The sequence below is a fragment of the Bos indicus x Bos taurus genome, chromosome 2, assembly GCF_003369695.1.
Source record: "Bos indicus x Bos taurus breed Angus x Brahman F1 hybrid chromosome 2, Bos_hybrid_MaternalHap_v2.0, whole genome shotgun sequence".
NCBI lineage: Eukaryota > Metazoa > Chordata > Mammalia > Artiodactyla > Bovidae > Bos > Bos indicus x Bos taurus.
In genome coordinates, this window is record NC_040077.1 from 30209602 (window position 1) to 30232484 (window position 22883).

General features: G+C 37.8%; 1 protein-coding gene across 1 annotated transcript in view; it reads left to right on the forward strand.

Annotated features, from left to right (window-relative positions):
• The window catches only part of TTC21B (tetratricopeptide repeat domain 21B), a 97744-nt gene that overhangs the window by 13023 nt on the left and 61838 nt on the right, over positions 1–22883 (forward strand). Inside the window, exons 6-12 of the mRNA XM_027558825.1 lie at positions 4045–4202; positions 9031–9115; positions 10199–10297; positions 11684–11876; positions 12297–12394; positions 12678–12878; positions 20374–20503. Of these exons, the coding sequence (XP_027414626.1) occupies positions 4045–4202; positions 9031–9115; positions 10199–10297; positions 11684–11876; positions 12297–12394; positions 12678–12878; positions 20374–20503 (964 nt within the window). The remainder of the gene's footprint in view (positions 1–4044; positions 4203–9030; positions 9116–10198; positions 10298–11683; positions 11877–12296; positions 12395–12677; positions 12879–20373; positions 20504–22883) is intronic.

Below are 22883 nucleotides of genomic sequence, written 5' to 3' on the forward strand. Positions count from 1 at the left end.
AGGTAGACTGGCAGCTGATGAAAAGAGAAATAACATGAACTCACTTAGCCATACGTTGGGAGGGATAACCAAGTGGCAAAGTCATTAGAAATCATTGGTGGGTGGAAATGTTTAATTTGGACTCTTTCTTCAATCCCACTGATGACTTTGAATGCCTTAAATTTTTTTTTTTAATTTCAGCAAAAAGAAACTAAATTTATATTAGGAAAACAGTCTATTAAATTAGTGATTTGGGGGAGGGGATAAAAAAGAAAAAGAGGATTATTAGTGTCTTGGCTACTGCTCTTGTCAATTTCCAGGGCTAGTGAGCTTCTTCAGATGCTTGTCATCAGGACAACTAGAATTCGTGCTGATTGGACTCAGGTTTTGCCTAATGGCACTGCTAGAGCTTATGGACATATAGCAAGTTTTTTTTTTTTTTTAAGTTTTTCTGTCTCATTTCTCATCCTCTGTAGTCCTTAAAGCAAAGCTAGTAGATAATCTTCTCTGGTAGGGCTATTTCAAGTGTTAATATAAGCAGCTTAGGAGGATTTTCCCTTTTCCTCTAATACTTTTTAGACTGGTTTAAATTCTTTTTCTGATATAACTCATTCCAATTTTGTATGTATTTTTCAGTTCATTCAGGCAGAGGCTTCCATTAGTTGAAGTCCAACCAGGAATGATATGAACCAATTATATAGCAAATTTAGTTTCATTTAATATGATATGTTTTCTGAATGTTGAGCTTTAAGGAAACGAAGATCATGGCATCTGGTCCCATCACTTCATGGGAAATAGATGGGGAAACAGTGGAAACAGTATAAGACTTTATTTTTCTGGGCTCCAAAATCACTGCAGATGGTGACTGCAGCCATGAAATTAAAAGACGCTTACTCCTTGGAAGGAAAGTTATGACCAACCTAGATAGCATATTCAAAAGCAGAGACATTACTTTGCCAACAAAGGTTCGTCTAGTCAAGGCTATGGTTTTTCTTGTGGTCATGTATGGATGTGAGAGTTGGACTGTGAAGAAGGCTGAGCGCCGAAGAATTGATGCTTTTGAACTGTGGTGTTGGAGAAGACTCCTGAGAGTCCCTTGGACTGCAAGGAGATCCAACCAGTCCATTCTGAAGGAGATCAGCCCTGGGATTTCTTTGGAAGGAATGATGCTAAAGCTGAAACTCCAGTACTTTGGCCACCTCATGCAAAGAGTTGACTCGTTGGAAAAGACTCTGATGCTGGGAGGGATTGGGGGCAGGAGGAGAAGGGGACGACAGAGGGTGAGATGGCTGGATGGCATCACTGACTCGATGGACGTGAGTCTGAGTGAACTCTAGGAGATGGTGATGGACAGGGAGGCCTGGCGTGCTGTGATTCATGGGGTCGCAAAGAGTCGGACACGACTGAGCGACTGATCTGATCTGATCTGAATATGATATGTTGCATTCACGTGGGAGGCAATGGTCTAAGGAAGTACTAGATGTGCTCTGTTGGCATGATTTTGTTATTTTAAGTTACCAGCTATTCAGACAGATTCCAAGGGTGTCTATATATTTTTTAAAATTATCTTTATTCCTTTTTGCTATTACTGTATGCCGTTGAGAAGTTTAAATAATTTATTTTGACGCAGTCAGTGGCATCATTGGATGGTTCTCACACTTTTCCTTTAATTCTGTGGGAATATAATCTCAAACTGATTTCAGGAATGTATTGCAGTTACACTGTGCATCTGTTGAGGCAGATGCTCATTTTGAACTGAGATATTCTAGGACTAAATTTACTCCTGAAGGGGATTCAGTAACACGTTTTAAAAAACGTGTTAGGCCCCATCATCTGTTCTTAAAGCACATACTAATTTGTAGATTTATATTTTCTGACCATGAAAGTAATTACATGTACATTGTAGAAAAATTTTAGCATACAGTAATATCTGAATTAAAAATAAATATCAGCATTGGAGATAACCAGGTAAATTTATTATATTGTAAATTACATCTCTGTTTCATAAGTATAGATCTACAAATTAACATAATGACCTTTAATGGCACCTGAAATCTTATTAAATGAATATGCTGTCATTTAATGCTACGTGGCCGTTTTGGGTTCAGTTCAGTTCAGTCGCTCAGTCGTGTCCGACTCTTTGTGACCCCATGAACTGCAGCACGTCAGGCCTCCCTGTCCATCACCAACTCCTGGAGTCCACCCAAACCCATGTCCATTGAGTCGGTGATCCCATCCAACCATCTTATCCTCTGTCGTCCCCTTCTCCTCCTGTCCTCAATCTTTCCCAGCATCAGGGTCTTTTCAAGTGAGTCAGCTCTTTGCATCAGGTGGCCAAAGTATTGGAGTTTCAGCTTCAACATCAGTCCTTCCAGTGAACACCCAGGACTGATCTCCTTCAGAATGGACTGGTTGGATCTCCTTGAAGTCCAGTGGACTCTCAAGAGTCTTCTCCAACACCACCGTTCAAAAGCATCAATTCTTCGGTGCTCAGCTTTCTTTATAGTCCAACTTTCGCATCTATACATGACCATTTGAAAAACCATAGCCTTGACTAGACAGACCTTTGTTGACAAAGTAATGTCTCTGCTTTTGAATATGCTGTCTAGATTGGTCATAACTTTCCTTCCAAGGAGTAAGCATCTTTTAATTTCATGGCTGCAGTCACCATCTGCAGTGATTTTGGAGCCCAGAAAAATAAAGTCTTATACTGTTTCCACTGTTTCCCCATCTATTTCCCATGAAGTGATGGGACCAGATGCCATGATCTTTGTTTCCTTAAAGCTCAACATTCAGAAAACATATCATATTAAATGAAACTAAATTTGCTATATAATTGGTTCATATCATTCCTGGTTGGACTTCAACTAATGGAAGCCTCTGCCTGAATGAACTGAAAAATAAATACATAATTGGAATGTTGACAAAATGTCTTTGCTTTGTAATATGCTGTCTAGGTTGGTCGTAACTTTTCTTCCAAGGAGCAAGAATCTTTTAATTTCATGGCTGCAGTCACCATCTGAAGTGATTTTGGAGCCCCCAAAAGTAAAGTCAGCCACTGTTTCTCCATCTATTTGCCATGAAGTGATGGGACTGGATGCCATGATCTTGGTTTTCTGAATGTTGAGCTTTAAGCCAACTTTTTCACTCTCCTCTTTCACTTTCATCAAGAGGCTTTTGAGTTCCTCTTCACTTTCTGCCATAAGGGTGGTGTCATCTGCATATCTGAGGTTATTGATATTTCTCCTGGCAATCTTGATTCCAGCTTGTGCTTCATCCAGCCCAGCGTTTCTCATGACGTACTCTGCATATAAGTTAAATAAGCAGGGTGACAATATACAGCCATGACGTACTCCTTTTTGTATTTGGAACCAGTCTGTTGTTCCATGTCCAGTTCTAACTGTTGCTTCCTGACCTGCATATATGTTTCTCAAGAGGCAGGTCAGGTGGTCTGGTATTCCCATCTCTTTCAGAATTTTCCAGTTTATTGTGATCCACACAGTCAAAGGCTTTGGCATTTGGGGTTACTTTAACTTTTTCTATTGTAAATAATTCTGCCATAAATATCCAGTTATGTCTTTAAGATAATTCTTAGAAGTGAAAATATTGAGATAGTTTTGCAATTTATATTGTTTATCTCTAAAATTTTCTTGAGGCGGAAAGTAATTTTTTTAAAAAGATAAAAATTTCTTAGTTTTAGATGCTACTTACAGATATCCTGGAAATATTTTATTCTAAAAGGTAATTTTTTCTGTTATAAAAACATTCTTTTTGATATGTTCTTTAAAATTTTTATCCTATAATTATATTTCTGTTATTTCAAGTGAATTTTAAAACAAAATCACTTATTGTATAAAATATTTTGATTCTGTGTGATGTTTCAAAATTTCGTTTGAATAGAACTTACTTTTCTGATTATAAAAGTGAAAACTATTCCTTACAGAAAGGTCAGAAAGCAAAAATATAGAAAATTTTAAGTAATAGAATTCTACCTCACCTGCTGTGACAACCTAAGTGTATATGATCACAGTTTTGATATCACTCTTTACTTTTTTCTCCCATTAGGCACAATGCCTTGAGATGCGCCAGAATTATTCAGGTGCTCTGGAGACTGTGAACGAGATAATCATGAATTTTCCAAGTTTCCTTCCTGCTTTTGTAAAGAAAATGAAACTACAGCTAGCTTTGCAGGACTGGGACCAGACGGTTGAGACAGCACAGAGGTTAAGTAAAACAAGATCTCACAAATATCTTTGGGTCTGGTTTTAATTTCAAGAAAAAAGAAAATCTATGTGTATTTTTTTCTTGTAAGATATTTTCAACTTGATTTTTTACAAATAATGTAGAATTGAAGAAAATCTTGACATTCCATTGTTTTTTAAGGACTGAATTTATTGATTTACATAAATATATATTAACACCTGAGTAGCTATTCTAAGACACTCTTAAGGTTCAGAAGGACAATAATTGCTGACCTCATGAAGCTTATATTCAAATGAGAAGAACCATGTAATAAGTAAACAAATAAGAAATTCTGTAGGGTGCTAACAAAGTTATAAGCTCAGTGGAGAAAAAGTAAAGCTGGAAAGTGAAATAGGGAGTTGGGGGAAGGGCTTCTATTTTATCAGCTGATCAGTGAAGGCCTCTGAGAAGATGCCATTGACAGAGGGAGCAAGCATGCAGACATTCCAGAGAAGGTTGCAGACAGAGGGGAATGCAGGTGCAAAGTCCTTGAGGCAAGAGTCCGTGTCATATGGTTAAGGGTGGGAAGGAGCAAGGTGACTAGGCGGTAACCTCAGAACAGAGGGTGGGAGGGGGAAGGTGTGCCAGGCTGGGAAGGGCCTTGTTCATCATTGTAAAGAGTTTAGTTTTTCTTCTGAAGTCTGAGGGCCTTGGATGGTTCCCTCTCTCTTCTTCCCTCTCTGCTTTTCCTTCTTTCTCTCCCGTAGTCTCTTCTTTTTCTTCTTACTGTTAAGTTAATGAAACCAGGATTTTTATCCAGCAGGTATTCCATGATAGGAATTGTATTGGTTGTGTGCCATATTAGCATATAACTTGTTGCTTATACTCAGTTTTTCCAATAAATTGTTGACGGATCCAGAGGCTTGGTTAGATTCACATTCAATACTTGTTTTTGTCTGACAGCTAATGAATAAGTCTTGATGTGTTCTTCCGTCGAACAGACATAATCTCTGCATGCCTCTTTTTTGTGTGATACTAGCAGCAATTCATGCTTAATACTTGGGTATTTGGTTTAGGATTATATTATTGAAGGCAATGGCTCCCCACTCCAGTACTCTTGCCTGGAAAATCCCATGGATGGAGGAGCCTAGAAGGCTGCAGTCCATGGGGTTGCTGAGGGTCGGACACGACTGAGCAACTTCCCTTTCATGCATTGCAGAAGGAAATGGCAACCCACTCCAGTGTTCTTGCCTGGAGAATCCCAGGGATGGGGGAACCTGGTGGGCTCCCGTCTATGGGGTCGCACAGAGTCGGACACAACTGAAGTGACTTAGCAGTAGAAGTAGCAGCAAGATTATATCTTTCCTTCTGTGTTTCTTAGTTAGAATACTCCTGTAAAGAAAAACTTCTGCTGGTTCGTTATCTAATGTTACAGTTCATATAGGAAAAATTGGATAAATGCTTGAGTCTTTGACCTTATTCCCAGGTTTCAGAAAGAAGTAAAAAAGGCCCCTTGCATACCTAGCATTCTCCAGTGGTGATTAAGGATTTGGGTTTGTTTGTTTATGTGATATGGATTAAACTTTGAGTGTTTCTAACCATTTTGGTTATTATAGTTGCTCAGGTTGACTTGTCTTTGGTCATTAGTAGCTTCTTCAAGTCCTTATGACATGATCCAAAAGTCTTTTGTAGTGTCCGTACTGTTGCATATGGCAAGATAAACCAGGGTTATTTTATATATTTACTGACCCATTATAGGTATCGGCCATTGTACAAGGCAGTCTAACTCCTTTTACTGAGAAGTGGTATTTGGAGGCCACAGTTTGTACATAAATAAGTTTCTGATGTTTATACTTTTCAGATTTTTTTCCTAGGCACTGTTTGTGGGCTGGGTGTTGGAAGTATCTATATAATACTGTGCAATATATATATATATGTATCTTGGGGCATTTAAAAAATGATAAACAGACTTGTTATATAGTATAGTTTCTCACAACTCAGTAGTATTTATCCAATGTCAAATGTGTACATTTGAGGCAGGGATTGCCCTCTCTCCTCAAAATCACTCTCGCCTTATCTGCTTGGGCTCTGGGCTACCCAGTCTCCCAGCCATCTCTGCAGGTAGCTGTGGCCAGTGTGACAGCAAGCAGTATTTATATTCTCATCATTAGTCTATTGAATGTCCCCTCCCCTATCCTCAGGAATTTTGGCTATTGTCAATGTGAGGTTTTTTGTTTTGTTTTTTAAAAAAACAATCTGGTAGGATAAGAATGGTACCTTACTTTTATTTTTACTTCCTTGTTTGTGTTGCAATTGAGCATTTTTTTTAATGCTAAAAGCTGTTTTTTCCCCCTGTATATTCACTGTATATTCACTTTTTTTCTTATTAATGAAATCTATCCGTTCCTATACTTCTAATGGACTTTGACATCTTTTAAGAAGTTCTCCATCATGTTTCTTTCTGATGATTTTCTTGGCCTTTTGCAATTGACTATCAGAATAGCTTGTTTAAAAAAAAATGCAAAAACCTTATAAGATGTTGGGTTGAATTGCATGAAACCTATAGATTATTGGGGAGAATTTCTTTAATCCCAAATTAGTAGTATCTTTAGGCAGCTACTGATGTGCAGCAAACAACCACACTTCTCAGGGCATGTGATAATATGTGCTCATTTCTTACTTTGGTGTGGATCATCTAGGGTCACTGACCCAGTCCAGATGTGGCTGGGGCTCCACTTCAAGTTTCATGTCCAGCTGAGAGGGCATGAAACCTCACTGCAGTTTGGACTCAGGTCAGCACTAAGGGTCTTCTCTGGGCTCCAGCCAAATAGCACCAGCTTTTTAGAGGAAGCCCTTCTCCTTGTGATGGCAGAGATGCAGAGGACAAGCAGAAATATGCAATGCCTCTGAAACAGGGATGGCGCACTGCCATTCCTGTCCTGATCCTATTGGCCAAGAAACAGCTCCAAGTTGTAGTTGGGGGCAGTGAAGTACAAGCCAGGATTTGTAGGAGGAACTGCTCAGTTACATGGCAGAAAGCATGTATCAGGGAGAGTGAAAAGCTGCAGCTAATAACATAGCATGCCATGCATGATAAGAAACCTAATGTGTTACCCCGTTTGTTCAGTTCCATCAGTTCTTCAATGCTCAGCCTTCTTTATGGTCCAACTCTCACATTCATATATGACTACTGGAAAAACCATAGCTTTGACTATATGGACTTTTGTCAGCAAAGTAATGTCTCTCCTTTTTAATATGTTATCTAGGTTTGTCATAGCTTTTCTTCCAAGGAGTAAGCGTCTTTTAATTTCATGGCTGCAGTCACCATCTGCAGTGATTTTGGAGCCCAAGAAAAGAAAGTCTCACTGTTTCCATTGTTTCCCCATCTCTTTGCCATGAAGTGATGGGACGAGATGCCATGATCTTAGTTATGTGAATGTTGAGTTTTAAGCCAGCTTTTCACTCTTCTCTTTCACCTTCATCAAGAGCTCTTGAGTTCTTTGCTTTCTGCTGTAAGGGTGGTATCATCTGCATATCTGAGGTTATTGATATTTCTCCTGGCAATATTGATTCCAGCTTGTGCTTCATCCAGTCTGGCATTTTGCATGATGTACTCTGCATATAAGTTAAATAAGCAGGGTGACAATATACAGCCTTGACATATTCCTTTCCTAATTTAGAACCAGTTTGTTGTTCCATGTCTGGTTCTAACTGTTGCTTCTTGACCTGCATACAGGATTCTCAGGAGCATGTAAGGTGATCTGGTATTCCCATCTCTTTGAAGAGTTTTCCACAGTTTGTTGTGATCTACACAGTTAAAGGCTTTAGCATAGTCAGTGAAGCAGAAGTAGATGTTCTTTTGGAATTCTCTTGCTTTTTCTATGATCCAACGGATGTTAGCAATTTGATCTCTGGTACCTCTGCCTTTTCTAAATCCAGCTTGAAAATCTGGAAGTTCTTGGTTCACATATTGTTGAAGCCTAGCTTGTATAATTTTCAGCATTACCTTGCTAGCATGTGAAATGAGTGTAATTGTGTGGTAGTTTGGACATTCTTTGGCATTGCCCTTCTTTGGGACTGGAATGAAAACTTGGAATTGGATTGGAGTGACCTTTTCCAGTGCTGTGGGCACTGCTGAGTTTTCCAGATTTGCTGGCATGTTGAGTACAGCACTTTCACAGCATAATTTTTTAGGATTTGAAATAGCTCGTCTGGAATTCCATTACCTCCACTAGCTTTGTTCATAGCAATGCTTCCTAAGGCCCACTTGACTTCACACTCCAAGATGTCTGGCTCTAGGTGAGTGATCACACCATTGTGGTTATCTGTGTCATTAAGATGTTTTTTTGCATAGCTCTTCTGTGTATTCTTGCCACCTCTTCTAATATCTTTTGCTTCTGTTAGGTCCATACTGTTTCTGTCCTTTATTGTGCCCATCTTTGCATGAAATGTTCCTTTGGTATCTCTAATTTTCTTGACGAGGTCTCTAGTCTTTCCCATTCTATTGTTATCCTCTATTTCTTTGCATTGTTCACTTATTTCTTATCTCTCCTTGCTATTCTTTGGAACTCTGCATTCAAATGGGTATATCTTTCCTTTTTCTCTTTTGCCTTTTACTTTTCTTTCCTCAGCTATTTATAAGGCCTCTTCAGACAACCATTTTGCTTTCATAAACATATTAAGATAAAGATCCAGAGATTCTTTTGGTTTTAAATAATGAGATTGATAATTTTTATAAAGGAGATGTCATTTTGCTAATGAAAATTACTTACTTAAACCGTGGAGTAATCAGACCAGCAAACCAACCTTGCAAGTTGTCAAATAATAATACATAATTTATTTCAACATTAACTGAAATTTTTTTTGCAGGTTGATGCTGCAAGATAATCAGAATTTGGAAGCACTGAGAATGCTGGCCCTTTACTATTTGTGTAGGGAGGGGGATATAGAGAAGGTAAGTTGTATTGTACTATATAACTTTCCTGTATTAAATATATGTTTAGTTACACACACATGCACATACTAAAGAGCCTTGAAGTGCTTTTAGAGTGTATATCATGGCAATTTTTAGTTGAGTCCTAGAAATATACCTTAACAAAGGTGGGTATCTTAAATCACCTAGTAAAGCAAAAGTATCATATAGTTAAAATTACCCTTGAAAGCTTTAAAAATTATTAATTACAGCAGATGCTGTTTCTATGTAAAAATCATGTGTCATATGATATATGATTAATGTAACAAGTGGTACTGGTTATAGAAGAGAACATACAAAATATAATTCATAGTACTTTTACAATTTTATTGAGTTTGCGTAAGTTAAATGGGTTAGGATGAAATCCCATTGAACCTTATAAGGCACACGTTTCTCTGGTAATGAACACATTGACTATATATTTTGGTTTATGGGATGCCAAAATCCACTCTGAAATCAATAATATTATAACAGATAATAGATTTAGACTCTTACCTAGGGTTAAATGGGTTAATGTGATAGTACTTAGTAAGTACTTCAGTAAATACTAGAAGAATCTTAGTAGGAGCATATCTGGAGTAAATTTTCCAGGCATTGAAATTATTTTTCAATAATCTGATTTTTTTGGTCTCAAAAATATTTTAAATATAATCCAGGCTATGTAGGTAATCCAAGGACTGACCTCATATAATATTAATGTTTGTAAATAAGTTATCATTCATATCTCACATGTGTCATAAATTATTGGAGAGGGAGCTTGGCATGTATAGTTAACTGGATATTATAGGTGTCTTTGAATATTTAGATATCACCCAAAGGTTTCTATTCAGTAACAACTATTAAAGAAGCACATTTTATAATGCAATTTTTACTTATAATCATTGCACTTTTTATGGAAGGATCCTTTACCTTTTTGTACCATATGATTTCATTGGAAGAAGGGGAATTGATAAAAGCAAAGATTTTTTTAACATATAAATACTGATTTACTAATGTACATGTCATGTATTATGCTATTTTTATTCTTAATGTATTTTAAAATTATACTGAATACTTTTGTTTTAGGCTGCCACCCAGCTGGAAAACTTAGGAAATGCGTTGGATGCCGTGGAACCACAGAATGCTCAACTTTTTTATACGATCACAATAGCCTTCAGCAGAACTGTAAGAGTACAGCAAAGCTCTGTTATTCGTAGCTGGCAATATAAAATTAGTCACAAATGTTGAAGCACCAAAAAGCATATGGCCTAGAGTGAAAATACTTGAAAATTCATAGATGTGCCTATGAATATGTGATACATTCTTAAGGGAGGTAGTTCAGAGGAGATACAGTTTCCAGCTATAAAAGGCCATCATGGAGGGTTCATGGAGGAAGTGGCACTTGTGAATCCTTTAAGAATAGGGAAGTGCCTTCCAGACGAAGGAAATGGAAAGTGATTTATTTTAACCAGAGCATAGGATTTATGACTAAGGTTGTTCTTTCCTTTATGTTTTTAAAACTGTTTTTTAAATATTTTAAAATAAGTAATGGAATATTAGGGTTGAGGAAATGGTTTCTGTCTTACTTTTTGTAATAGTAAAGAAATTATTTTTATGACAAGCACCCATAAAGAGGTAATTGGAAATGGAATAGATAAATATAGCAGAATCTTAAAACCAATACAAGAAACGAGAGGATTGAAACTATGCTAGAAAAAAATAAGGAAAAGGGCAGACTGAGTAAAATAATTATTAAAATAAAGTTGAAAGAAAATAATTAAGTTTATTATTGTTAAATGACATGAATAAACTGAATTCTCCTAATTAAAAACAAAGGTTGTCAGATCATGTGAAATTTAGGGGAACTGCTCCCCATTACAGAAATTTGAGTTAGTGGGGAATATTAACATTTTTTTATTTACCTACTGCAGACATATGATTGTTACTAGTTTACAGCAAATCAAACAATTTAGTAAGTAACAACTCTTCAAAGTAATGATGTTCAAAAAGTATATACTTAATTCTGACAACATTGCCATTTCCTGAAATATTTTTGAAGACGTTTTTTCAAGAAGATTATAAGGCGTGGTTCTCACTAGTGGCACACTTGTCTTTAAGGGTAAATCAGATTCTTATCCTAGTTTTCAATGCAATAAAAGTTCAATAAAATATATACATCTCTCTATATTATGCTATATCTACACACACACATATGTAAATATATATAAAACCTTAAATAATGATTTTCTTCTCTAATTATAAGACAGTCATGAGACAGTTTAAAAAGCGAGTTATAAAAAATATGCTTGTGGAGTAGCATAGAAGCAATACATTTTTCAAGAGAGCTGTTTTTTAAAAGCACTACTCATTAGTATGTTTAAGTTCTGATAGGATATAAACTGTTGATGCACTATCTAGATAGTAAATACAGTAGATTTATTATTCTTCTAATTTTTTTCCTATATTTTTCATCTGTGAAATGCAAATTATTCATATGTACATTTAGAAAAAACAAATTCTTCCATCTTCGTAGACTTGTTTTAGTTTAACTTAATTTTTTTTTCTTTTTAGTGTGGACGTAGTCAACTCATTCTTCAGAAAACCCAAACATTACTAGAAAGAGCTTTTAATTTAAATCCTCAGCTGTCAGAATTTGCTACAGAGCTTGGATACCAAATGATTTTACACGGGAAAGTGAAAGAGGCCTTGAAGTGGTACAAGACCGCCATGACACTAGACGAGACCAGTGTCCCTGCTCTCGTTGGTATGGCAGCTGCATCTATGAGCGTTCCTCATACAGAGGCAAACAACGATTGGTTTTAACACCTGCCTTTAAAGAAGAAAAGACATATCTTGTAGTTTTCTAAAATTAAACAGTTCTCTACTATCTACAGCAGAAAAAAATCATGTACCATTAAAAATAGAATTTTTGTTTCTTAGAAACTATCTGCAGGTAATAGATTTTTATGAGATAATTCCCATAAATTAAGAATTCCTTAGTAACTGATTTTATGTGGGTACAAAGCTACCCATTTCCTTTTACTCTTTTTCTTTTTTTAATCTAAAACTTTGTATTATGGCCGAAAAAAAAAAAAAACCTTGTTTAATATCGTTTGTGTTAACTTGAGATGTACTTGCCTGAAATGATGTGGATTTTTCCCATTTTCGTCTGTTTCCTTTTTAGGATTTATCCAGTGTCAATTAATAGAAGGGCAACTACAGGATGCAGATCAGCATCTAGAATTCCTTAGTGAAGTTCAGCAGTCTTTTGGAAAATCGGCGGTATAGTATTTTATTTTATCAGGGAAGATTGTAACTACTTATAAAATATGAAATTTTAAATGTTTAAAAATTTAACAATGGGATTAGAGGAGTAATGTACTAATTTTAATATGTAGTTACATTTATTAATTTTCCACATGATGTTAAAAATCCAAGTAAACTAATATTTAAGTTTGAACAAATAGTGCCTATAAATATCTCTTTGTATACATTTGAAATCTAAGTAGAAATAAATGGCTTTATAACTGTATGGAGTAATTTATGAAAACTACTTATTTTCCAGGAATTAACCTATTTACATGCAGTTCTCGCTATGAGGAAAAATAAACGACAAGAAGAGGTTATTAATTTGTTAAATGATGTCCTGGACACTCATTTTTCACAGTTGGAGGACTTACCTCTTGGCATACAGTATTTTGAGAAGTTAAATCCTGATTTCTTGCTAGAAATTATTACAGAATATCTGAATTTCTGTCCAATGCAGGTGTGTATTTCTGGGACTTATTTTCAAAGATGCATTTACATGATGTTTTATAAAAGGTACTAATTATGTTCTACAGATTAGACTATAAAATGAAAGTATTTCTATCTATATTAGTTGAAATAGTTTTTAATGAAAATATTTACAGTAATAATAACTATCAACTAATGTTTTGGTTTACAAATGTTCATTTGTAATTCATAAAATCTTAAAATCTTGAATTTAAACTATTAAAAGTCCTTTAATTTAGGCACCCACCTTATTCTACTCCATAATATCCTCATTAAGTGTCCATCCCATCTTTGGATTCACTCAAAGATAAAGTTCTTTTTTTTTTTTTTTTTCTCTAATTTTATTTTATTTTTAAACTTTACATAATTGTATTAGTTTTGCCAAATATCAAAATGAATCCGCCAGTTCTTATTTGTAACTATGATTATTAGACTGTATTTCCTGTGTTAAGTCAGATTTTGCTTTGTGTTAAAAAAACTCAGCTATTTACTGGTCCTCCTTTTGTTCTCTGCAGTGACATGGAGCAAGTCCAGTTACTTAGTGTATTCCTCATTCATAGAACAGACCTGCAGATGTTGGAAATTAATTTTCCTGTTTTGAACAATTGCAGGTTTCCAACCATTTCTTTTTTTATGACATAGTTTGAGATCCCTGGTTGTGAGCCTGAGGATATTCTTCATTTTATCAGTGCCTGATTAAGCTCACTGGTCCAAATATGGATTTGGCCTGAAAAATTTAGATCAGATTCTTTGCTTCCTAATTCTGGATATCCATCAGTTTCTTTTTTGTGAATCACATTACATTATCGACCCCTGTAGATTTAACAGTTAACCAGAGTCCTTAGACCTGTTAATCACTGTAACTTTGGACATAAGTGTCAGATCAGATCAGTCACTCAGTTGTGTACGACTCTTTGCGACCCCATGAATCGCAGCACGCCAGGCCTCCCTGTCCAATACCAACTCCCGGAGTTCACTCAGACTCACATCCATCGAGTCAGTGATGCCATCCAGCCATCTCATCCTCTGTCGTCCCCTTCTCCTCCTGCCCCCAATCCCTCCCAGCATCAGAGTCTTTTCCAATGAGTCAACTCTTCACATGAGGTGGCCAAAGTACTGGAGTTTCAGCTTTAGCATCATTCCTTCCAAAGAAATCCCAGGGCTGATCTCCTTCAGAATGGACTGGTTGGATCTCCTTGCAGTCCAAGGGACTCCCAAGAGTCTTCTCCAACACCACAGTTCAAAAGCATCAATTCTTCGGCGCTCAGCCTTCTTCACAGTCCAACTCTCACATCCATACATGACCACAGGAAAAACATAGCCTTGACTAGACGGACCTTTGTTGGCAAAGTAATGTCTCTGCTTTTCAATATGCTATCTAGGTTGGTCATAACTTTCCTTCCAAGGAGTAAGCATCTTTTAATTTCATGGCTGCAGTCACCATCTGCAGTGATTTTGGAGCCCCAAAAAATAAAGTCTGACACTGTTTCCACTGTTTCCCCATCTATTTCCCATGACGTGATGGGACTGGATGCCATGATCTTCGTTTTCTGAATGTTGAGCTTTAAGTCAACTTTTTCACTCTCCACTTTCACTTTCATCAAGAGGCTTTTTAGTTCCTCTTCACTTTCTGCCATAAGGGTGGTGTCATCTGCATATCTGAGGTTATTGATATTTCTCCCGGCAATCTTGATTCCAGCTAGTGTTTCTTCCAGTCCAGCGTTTCTCATGATGTACTCTGCATATAAGTTAAATAAGCAGGGTGACAATATACAGCCTTGAGGTACTCCTTTTTCTTTTTGGAACCAGTCTGTTGTTCCATGTCCAGTTCTAACTGTTGCTTCCTGACCTGCATACAAATTTCTCAAGAGGCAGGTCAGGTGGTCTGGTATTCCCATGTCTTGAAGAATTTTCCATAGTTTATTGTGATCCACACAGTCAAAGGCTTTGGCATAGTCAATAAAGCAGAAATGGATGTTTTTCTGGAACTCTCTTGCTTTTTCCATGATCCAGCAGATGTTGGCCATTTGATCTCTGGTTCCTCTGCCTCTTCTAAAACCACCTTGAACATCAGGAAGTTCATGGTTCACATATTGCTGAAGCCTGGCTTGGAGAATTTTGAGCATTACTTTACTAGTGTGTGAGATGAGTGCAATTGTGCGGTAGTTTGAGCATTCTTTGGCATTGCCTTTCTTTGGGATTGGAATGAAAACTGACCTTTTCCAGTCCTGTGGCCACTGCTGAGTTTTCCAACTTTGCTGGCATATTGAGTGCAACACTTGCACAGCATCATTTTTCAGGATTTGGAATAGCTCAATTGGAATTCTATCACCTCCACTAGCTTTGTTCATAGTGATGCTTTCTAAGGCCCACTTGACTTCACATTCCAGGATGTCTGGCTCTAGGTCAGTGATCACACCATCGTGATTATCTGGATCGTGAAGATCTTTTTTGTACAGTTCTTCTGTGTATTCTTGCCATCTCTTCTTAATATCTTCTGCTTCTGTTAGGTCCATACGATTTCTGTCCTTTATCGAGCCCATCTTTGCATGAAATGTTCCTTTGGTATCTCTGATTTTCTTGAAGAGATCTCTAGTCTTTCCCATTCTGTTGTTTTTCTCTATTTCTTTGCATTGATCGCTGAAGTAGGCTTTCTTATCTCTTCTTGCTATTCTTTGGAACTCTACATTCAGATGTTTATATCTTTCCTTTTTTCCTTAGCTTTTTGCTTCTCTTCTTTTCGCAGCTATTTGTAAGGCCTCCCCAGATAGCCATTTTGCTTTTTTTGCATTTCTTTTCCATGGGGATGTTCTTGATCCCTGTCTCCTGTACAATGTCACGAACCTCCATCCATAGTTCATCAGGCACTCTATCAGATCTAGGCCCTTAAATGTATTTCTCACTTCCACTGTATAATCATAAGGGATTTGATTTAGGTCATACCTGAATGGTCTAGTGGTTTTCCCTACTTTCTTCAATTTCAGTCTGAATTTGGCAATAAGGAGTTCATGGTCTGAGCCACAGTCAGCTCCTGGTCTTGTTTTTGCTGACTGTATAGAGCTTCTCCATCTTTGGCTGCAAAGAATATAATCAATCTGATTTCGGTGTTGACCATCTGGTCATGTCCATGTATAGAGTCTTCTCTTGTGTTGTTGGAAGAGGGTGTTTGTTATGACCAGTGCATTTTCTTGGCAAAACTCTATTAGTCTTTGCCCTGCTTCATTCCGTATTCCAAGGCCAAATTTGCCTGTTACTCCAGGTGTTTCTTGATTTCCTACTTTTGCATTCCAGTCCCCTATAATGAAAAGGACATCTTTTTTTGGGTGTTAGTTCTAAAAGGTCTTGTAGGTCTTCACAGAACCATTCAACTTCAGCTTCTTCAGTGTTACTGGTTGGGGCATAGACTTGGATTACTGTGATATTGAATGGTTTGCCTTGGAAACGAACAGAGATCATTCTGTCGTTTTTGAGATTGCATCCAAGTTCTGTATTTTGGACTCTCTTGTTGACCATGATGGCTACTCCATTTCTTCTGAGGGATTCCTGCCCTCAGTAGTAGATACAATGGTCATCTGAGTTAAATTTACCCATTCCAGTCCATTTCAGTTTGCTACATTTGTCCCTATGAAATTTTATCTCTTCATACTTATCCCATAATTTCAGATTATTGTATCTTTTGGGGTCCTAACTGTCATCTGTTTTATATGGATCTTTGTTGCCTCTTGAGAAACCTATATGCAGGTCAGGAAACAACAGTTAGAACTGGACATGGAACAATAGACTGGTTCCAAATAAGAAAAGGAGTACATCAAGGCTGTATATTGTCACCCTGCTTATTTAACTTCTATGCAGAGTACATCATGAGAAACGCTGGGCTGGAAGAAGCACAAGCTGGAATCAAGATTTCCAGGAGAAATATCAATAACCTCAGATATTCAGATGACACCACCCTTATGGCAGAAAGTGAAGAGCAACTAAAGAGCCTCTTGATGAAAGTGAAAGAGGAGAGTTAAAAAGCTGGCTTAAAGCTCAACATTCAGAAAACGAAGATCATGGCATCCGGTCCCATCACATCATGGGAAATAGATGGGGAAACAGTGAAAACAGTGTCAGACTTTATTTTTCTGGGCTCCAAAATCACTGCAGATGGTGACTGCAGCCATGAAATTAAAAGACGCTTACTCCTTGGAAGGAAAGTTATGACCAACCTAGATAGCATATTCAAAAGCAGAGACATTACTTTGCCAACAAAGGTCCGTCTAGTCAAGGCTATGTTTTTCCTGTGGTCATGTATGGATGTGAGAGTTGGACTGTGAAGAAAGCTGAGCGCCAAAGAATTGATGCTTTTGAACTGTGGTGTTGGAGAAGACTCTTGAGATTCCCTTGGACTGCAAGGAGATCCAACCAGTCCATTCTGAAGGAGATCAGCCCTGGGATTTCTTTGGAAGGAATGATGCTAAAGCTGAAACTCCAGTACTTTGGCCACCTCATGTGAAGAGTTGACTCATTGGAAAAGACTCTGATGCTGGGAGGGATTGGGGGCAGGAGGAGAAGGGGACGACAGAGGATGAGATGGCTGGATGGCATCACTGACTCGATGGATGTGAGTCTGAGTGAACTCCGGGAGTTGGTGATGGACAGGGAGGCCTGGCGTGCCACGATTCATGGGATTGCAAGGAGTCAGACACGACTGAGAGACTGAACTGAACTGAACTTGTTGTCAAACATCATCTGCCTATGTGGCTCCAAGTAGAACTGAGAATGGAACCCTCTTGTATTACCACAGAGTTCATTCCAAGTTGACATATATCCATTAGCGCTCTTTTATTACAAGCAATAAGCAGATGACTTAACTTTGTTATACTCAACTCACAATTCAACATAGAGATATCATGGCATGCACTATCAAATACTTCATTCCTGAAAGCATAGTTTTTAGTATTCTCCCTGATTTTTCCCTGAAGTTACAGCTTCAGTAACTGTGTTAACAAGGAAATGAGAATAATGACCTTTCCTTAGGGAGCTCATACTGCCTTTTATTGGTCATCATATCCTTTTCCAGACTTTCATGACCAATTTTTTTCAACTAACCACTCTGGAATTGCACTTGGGATTGATCTCAGTTTCTCCAGTCATGATCTGCTTTCAGTTGCTCATGAGTTGGAAAGCATTTTTCAGTACCCATGCAGTATTTAGAATTCATCCAACAAATGCTTGTTGGGTTCCCAGTGGACTGTTCAGAGTTGGGGAAATAGTTGTGTAAAAGCAAACAATATTCCTTGCCTTCTTAATACATGAATACTAGCAGGAGGAAACTTAATACAATCAATCTATTATGCAGTATATTAGGAGATTACAGGAGAAAATAACAAAACAGGGTGAAAGGGGGTAGTAATTTTAGATAAGGTGGTCTAGGTAGGCCTCATTATGATGGTAAAATTTGGAAAAAAACTTCAAGGTCACGTGGGAATATAGTATAGAGTGTTTCAGGCAAAAGGAGCCATTGTGCAGTGGCCCAAAGGGACAAAGGAGAGGAGGGCGGCTGGGACCGAGCGAGGAGGCAGGGAGTGGCCACCGTAGGTCTCAGCATAGGAAACTGAATTGGTGGTGATTTCTCTGACTTCAGTTCTGAGAACAGTGGGGAGCCACCAGAGCGTTTCCCACATGATCCAGTTCAGCATTTTAAAAGGCTTCTTCTGGCAGCTGGACTGAGGGTAAACTGTAAAAGGAGCAAAAAATAATCTGTTAAATTGTAGTTGGGTCCCTAGTGCACTGCTGCTGCTGCTGCTAAGTCGCTTCAGTCGTGTCCGACTCTGTGCAACCCCATTTCTCCAATACGTGAAAGTGAAAAGTGAAAGGGAAGTCGCTCAGTCGTGTCCGACTCTTAGCGACCCCATGGACTGGGCCCACCAGGCTCCTCTGTCCATGGGATTTTCCAGGCAAGAGTACTGGAGTAGGGTGCCATTGCCTTCTCCGAGTGCACAGTCATTCTGTTCTTCCATAATGTAACCTTCATCAGCATGATAGAATCTAATTAGCATTACAATGCTGTTTTCCTGGGGAAATATCAGAAAGGCAGACTTGTCTCTCCAGCTCTGTTTCTGTTACTTTGGCCCTTTTACATATACATGTACATACTTTTTTTTTAAAAAAATCAAGCAGATATCTTAGAGATTGTCTTTATAAGCCCTGGATTTTTTACTATGATTCGTTCTGAAATTAGAGGAAAAATGATGGTTGTTTTCAATTAGTAATTTTTAGCAAGGGGCAGATGACATCAGAACCTCACCCTGTTACCTGTGCTTTCATTATTTTCAATTGCACTGAAAAAGTAAATATATTTTAAGAATATACACTATATCCATTACCGTGTAAAGTTTTAAAAGTCTCATCTTTAAGACACATAAGGACCTTTAGCCCTATAAAAGACGCAAAACTAAATATGAAACTACTGTAGGACTAATAAGACAAAGAATGCTAAAAAAAAATTTATTACCTAGATAAGTGCTTTAGAAATTTCAAGAAGTTGAAGTATTCTAGGCACCAATAGTTGTGTTCTGAAAATTCTTTTGAGCACAGATTTTTTGGTGCCTCAACATTGAAGATACCACATTTTTCTTGTTAGTAACAGTGGCTCCTTGTAGGGTCAGTTGTCAGTAAGAGGCTGTGCTTCAGTTACAAATCTGTGAGTGTGGAGCGTAAGGTTACGGGGATGGGAGGATCGTCCTTCAGATAAAGGAAGGAGCATTAGTAAGGTAAAGCAGGAGAGTAAACGTGGAATATCTAAAATCTAATATCACATTTCTAAGTTGTGAGTGGATAACTGCTGGATAAAGATTGAGTAGATAGCCATTAAAAGAATAAACAAGTGGTCTAGTACTACTTTAGTTATTAAATTCATTATTAGTAAAAAGAGAAATTGAGGGCCTAAACACGTCAGACAGAAAAGTGGGGGATATGAGACATCGGTGTAGTGTGCATGCCTGTGTTCTGCCATTGGATTTTTACTACGGTGACAAAATCTGAATTCTCTAAAAACTGACTTTGCGGTATTCTCGAGGGTGGTGCAGGTTATTGAATTGAATAAAATCCCAAGACAGGTTTAGAATTAGAACTCACATTCCCTTGACTCTCAGTTCCAGCAAGAAACTCTGCCTCTCATTATTCCTTTGAACAGGTGTGTTTCCTTAATAAAGCTTTTGAACATAAATGCTCCTTTCATATGTTATCAAATTAGTAGCTGTATAGTAATTTCACAATTATTTTGATGAGCAAAAGCCATCATTTATATAGTCTGTTCATAGATCTCAGGGAAATAAACTAGTATTAATCTAGTCATAGTGAGATATTGGACAATAAATAGAATAAGAGAAGTTTTAGAAAAGCATGTAGGTTTTGCTCTTCACATTACAATTAATAATGTGTTTATTTTTAGCCTAATACTGTTAAAAACTTATAAAAATGACTTGCTGATTTGTTTTGTTTAGCCTGCAAGTCCTGGGCAGCCTCTTTCTCCACTTCTCAGACGTTGTACCTCAATCCTGGAGACTATAGTCAGAACCGTTCCTGGTCTTCTGCAGGCTGTCTTTCTAATAGCAAAAGTGAAGTATTTGTCAGGTAAGGTGTACATTAAAAGCTTAAAATAACCTTTATATTCTGATGTTGATAAGAACAAGTATTAACAAACTAAGCACTCCTCATATATGAAGAATAGTCGCACAAAATACACATTTTATATATGCACAGTTCATTAACTTTTAACAGAATAAAATTGTACAACTCTTAACTATTTAGTTCTTTAAAAAAGATTACCATAAACTTCTGTGATTCAAATGAACTTCTGGAAAAATATAGTTCTACCACTTTAAAAAAAAGTCCATCAGATAGTACTAAAGCCAGGCAGTAAAAAATTATAGTCTTTAATCTCTCCTTTGAACAGATCATAATCCATCATTATTGATTCATTGGCATAATCAAATCTGATGTTTATCAGGTTTCAGATACTTAGGAAATATATTAATTCCTATCTAGTTTCTGTGATTGGTAATTCATAGCTTTAAAAAAATAACCTCAGTTGTTACTTTAGCGTTTTAGGACATACACATGTTTGGCAATATATATGTAAGTAGACCATCCCATGGGCCATATATATATATATATGTATGTATGTATGTATATATATCTTTGCTGGCTACATGCTATGCAGAGTAAATTAAGTTTGTAAAGTCCTGTAGGGCAGAAACCACCTTAAATGTATTCATTCTCATGAACGTTACTTCCTATATTATAACAGAAAGAGTTAAGAGATTGTCTTTACTAATTTTTTGGGTCTTGGTTTAGTTAAAAATAGTTAAAAAATAGTTAATTTTTAAAAAAGAACCAAATTATCAGAAGAGTTTATTTCACCTCTAAAATACTCTAGTTGTAAGAAGTGAGTCTCTGATACCTTCTCCTAAGTGAGTTCTGTTGAGCCACATGATATTTCTACTTTATTTTCAGTTAGAATGGGTGTCACCTACTAGATATTCAAATGGGACTTTGAGTTCTGTTATTAATTTATTAAACACATTTATTTTGAATTTTTATATAAATCAGTCTCAGTATATTAATAGTAATACTTCATTGCCAAAGTCTCTAGGAATGAAGTGCTTCCCTTGTGGCTCAGCTGGTAAAGAATCTGTATGCAATGCAGAAGACCTGGGTTTGATCCCTGAGATGGGAAGATCCCCTGGAGAAGGGAAAGGCTACCTACTCTAGTATTCTGGCCTGGAGAATCCCATGGACTATACAGTCCATGGGTTGCAAAAAGTGGGACATGACTGAGCAACTTTCACTTTCACTAGGAATGAAGGGTTTCCCTGGTGGCTCAGATGGTAAAGAATCTGTCAGCAATGCAGGAGACCCAGGTTCAACTCCTGTTTCAGGAAGATCCCCTGGAATAGGAAATGGCAACCCACTCCAGTATTCTTGCCTGGAGAATCCCATAGACAGAGGAGCCTGGTGGGCTACAGTCAATGGGGTGGCAAAGAGTCGGATACGACTGAGCGACTAACTCTTGCTAGGAATGAAAGTCTTGTACATTAACCCCACTGTTAAAAAGAGCAGCCTGAAATACTGTGAAGTAGTGCTGGCACATGTCTAAACAGTAGTATCTTGCTAAGCTGCCAACTGCAGTGACTTCTGGTGCAAACTACCTGGAGTTGGAGCAGACTTACGGGTTAAGGGCACAGTCTCTATCAGATGCCCCAGCTGTAGACAGCAGCCACAGGCTCAGGGGATCCCAGAGCCATATGCATGTCTGACTTGCTGGCTACAAATTTAAGGGTTCTGACGACTCCCATCAGGTTCAGTAGTTTGCTTGAAAGACTCACAGAAGTCAGGAAAGCACTATAGCTAGGATTAGAGTTTTATAGCAAAAAATATCCATCTGAACTAGCAAAAGGAAGAGATGCAGAGGTTGAGGTCTGGGAGGGTCCCACGTGTGAAGCTTGCATTGTCGTTTCTTAGTGGAGTCAGGACACATCAACTTTCTGACACATCAACATGACAAAAATCCCTTGGACTGCAAGGAGATCCAACCAGTCCATTCTGAAGGAGATCAGCCCTGGGATTTCTTTGGAAGGAATGATGCTAAAGCTGAAACTCCAGTACTTTGGCCACCTCATGCGAAGAGTTGACTCATTGGAAAAGACTCTGATGCTGGGAGGGATTGGGGGCAGGAGGAGAAGGGGACGACAGAGGATGAGATGGCTGGATGGCATCACTGACTCGATGGACGTGAGTCTGAGTGAACTCTGGGAGTTGGTGATGGACAGGGAGGCCTGGCATGCTGCGATTCATGGGGTCGCAAAGAGCTGGACACGACTGAGCAACTAAACTGAACTGAACTAGAACATTAGCAGCAGGGAAGCTCACCCAGGGTTCAGTACCCAAGAGTTTTATTACATAGACAGCTCCCCTCTCCCCAGGTCAGGCTGGTACGGGTGACTTAGAGTCC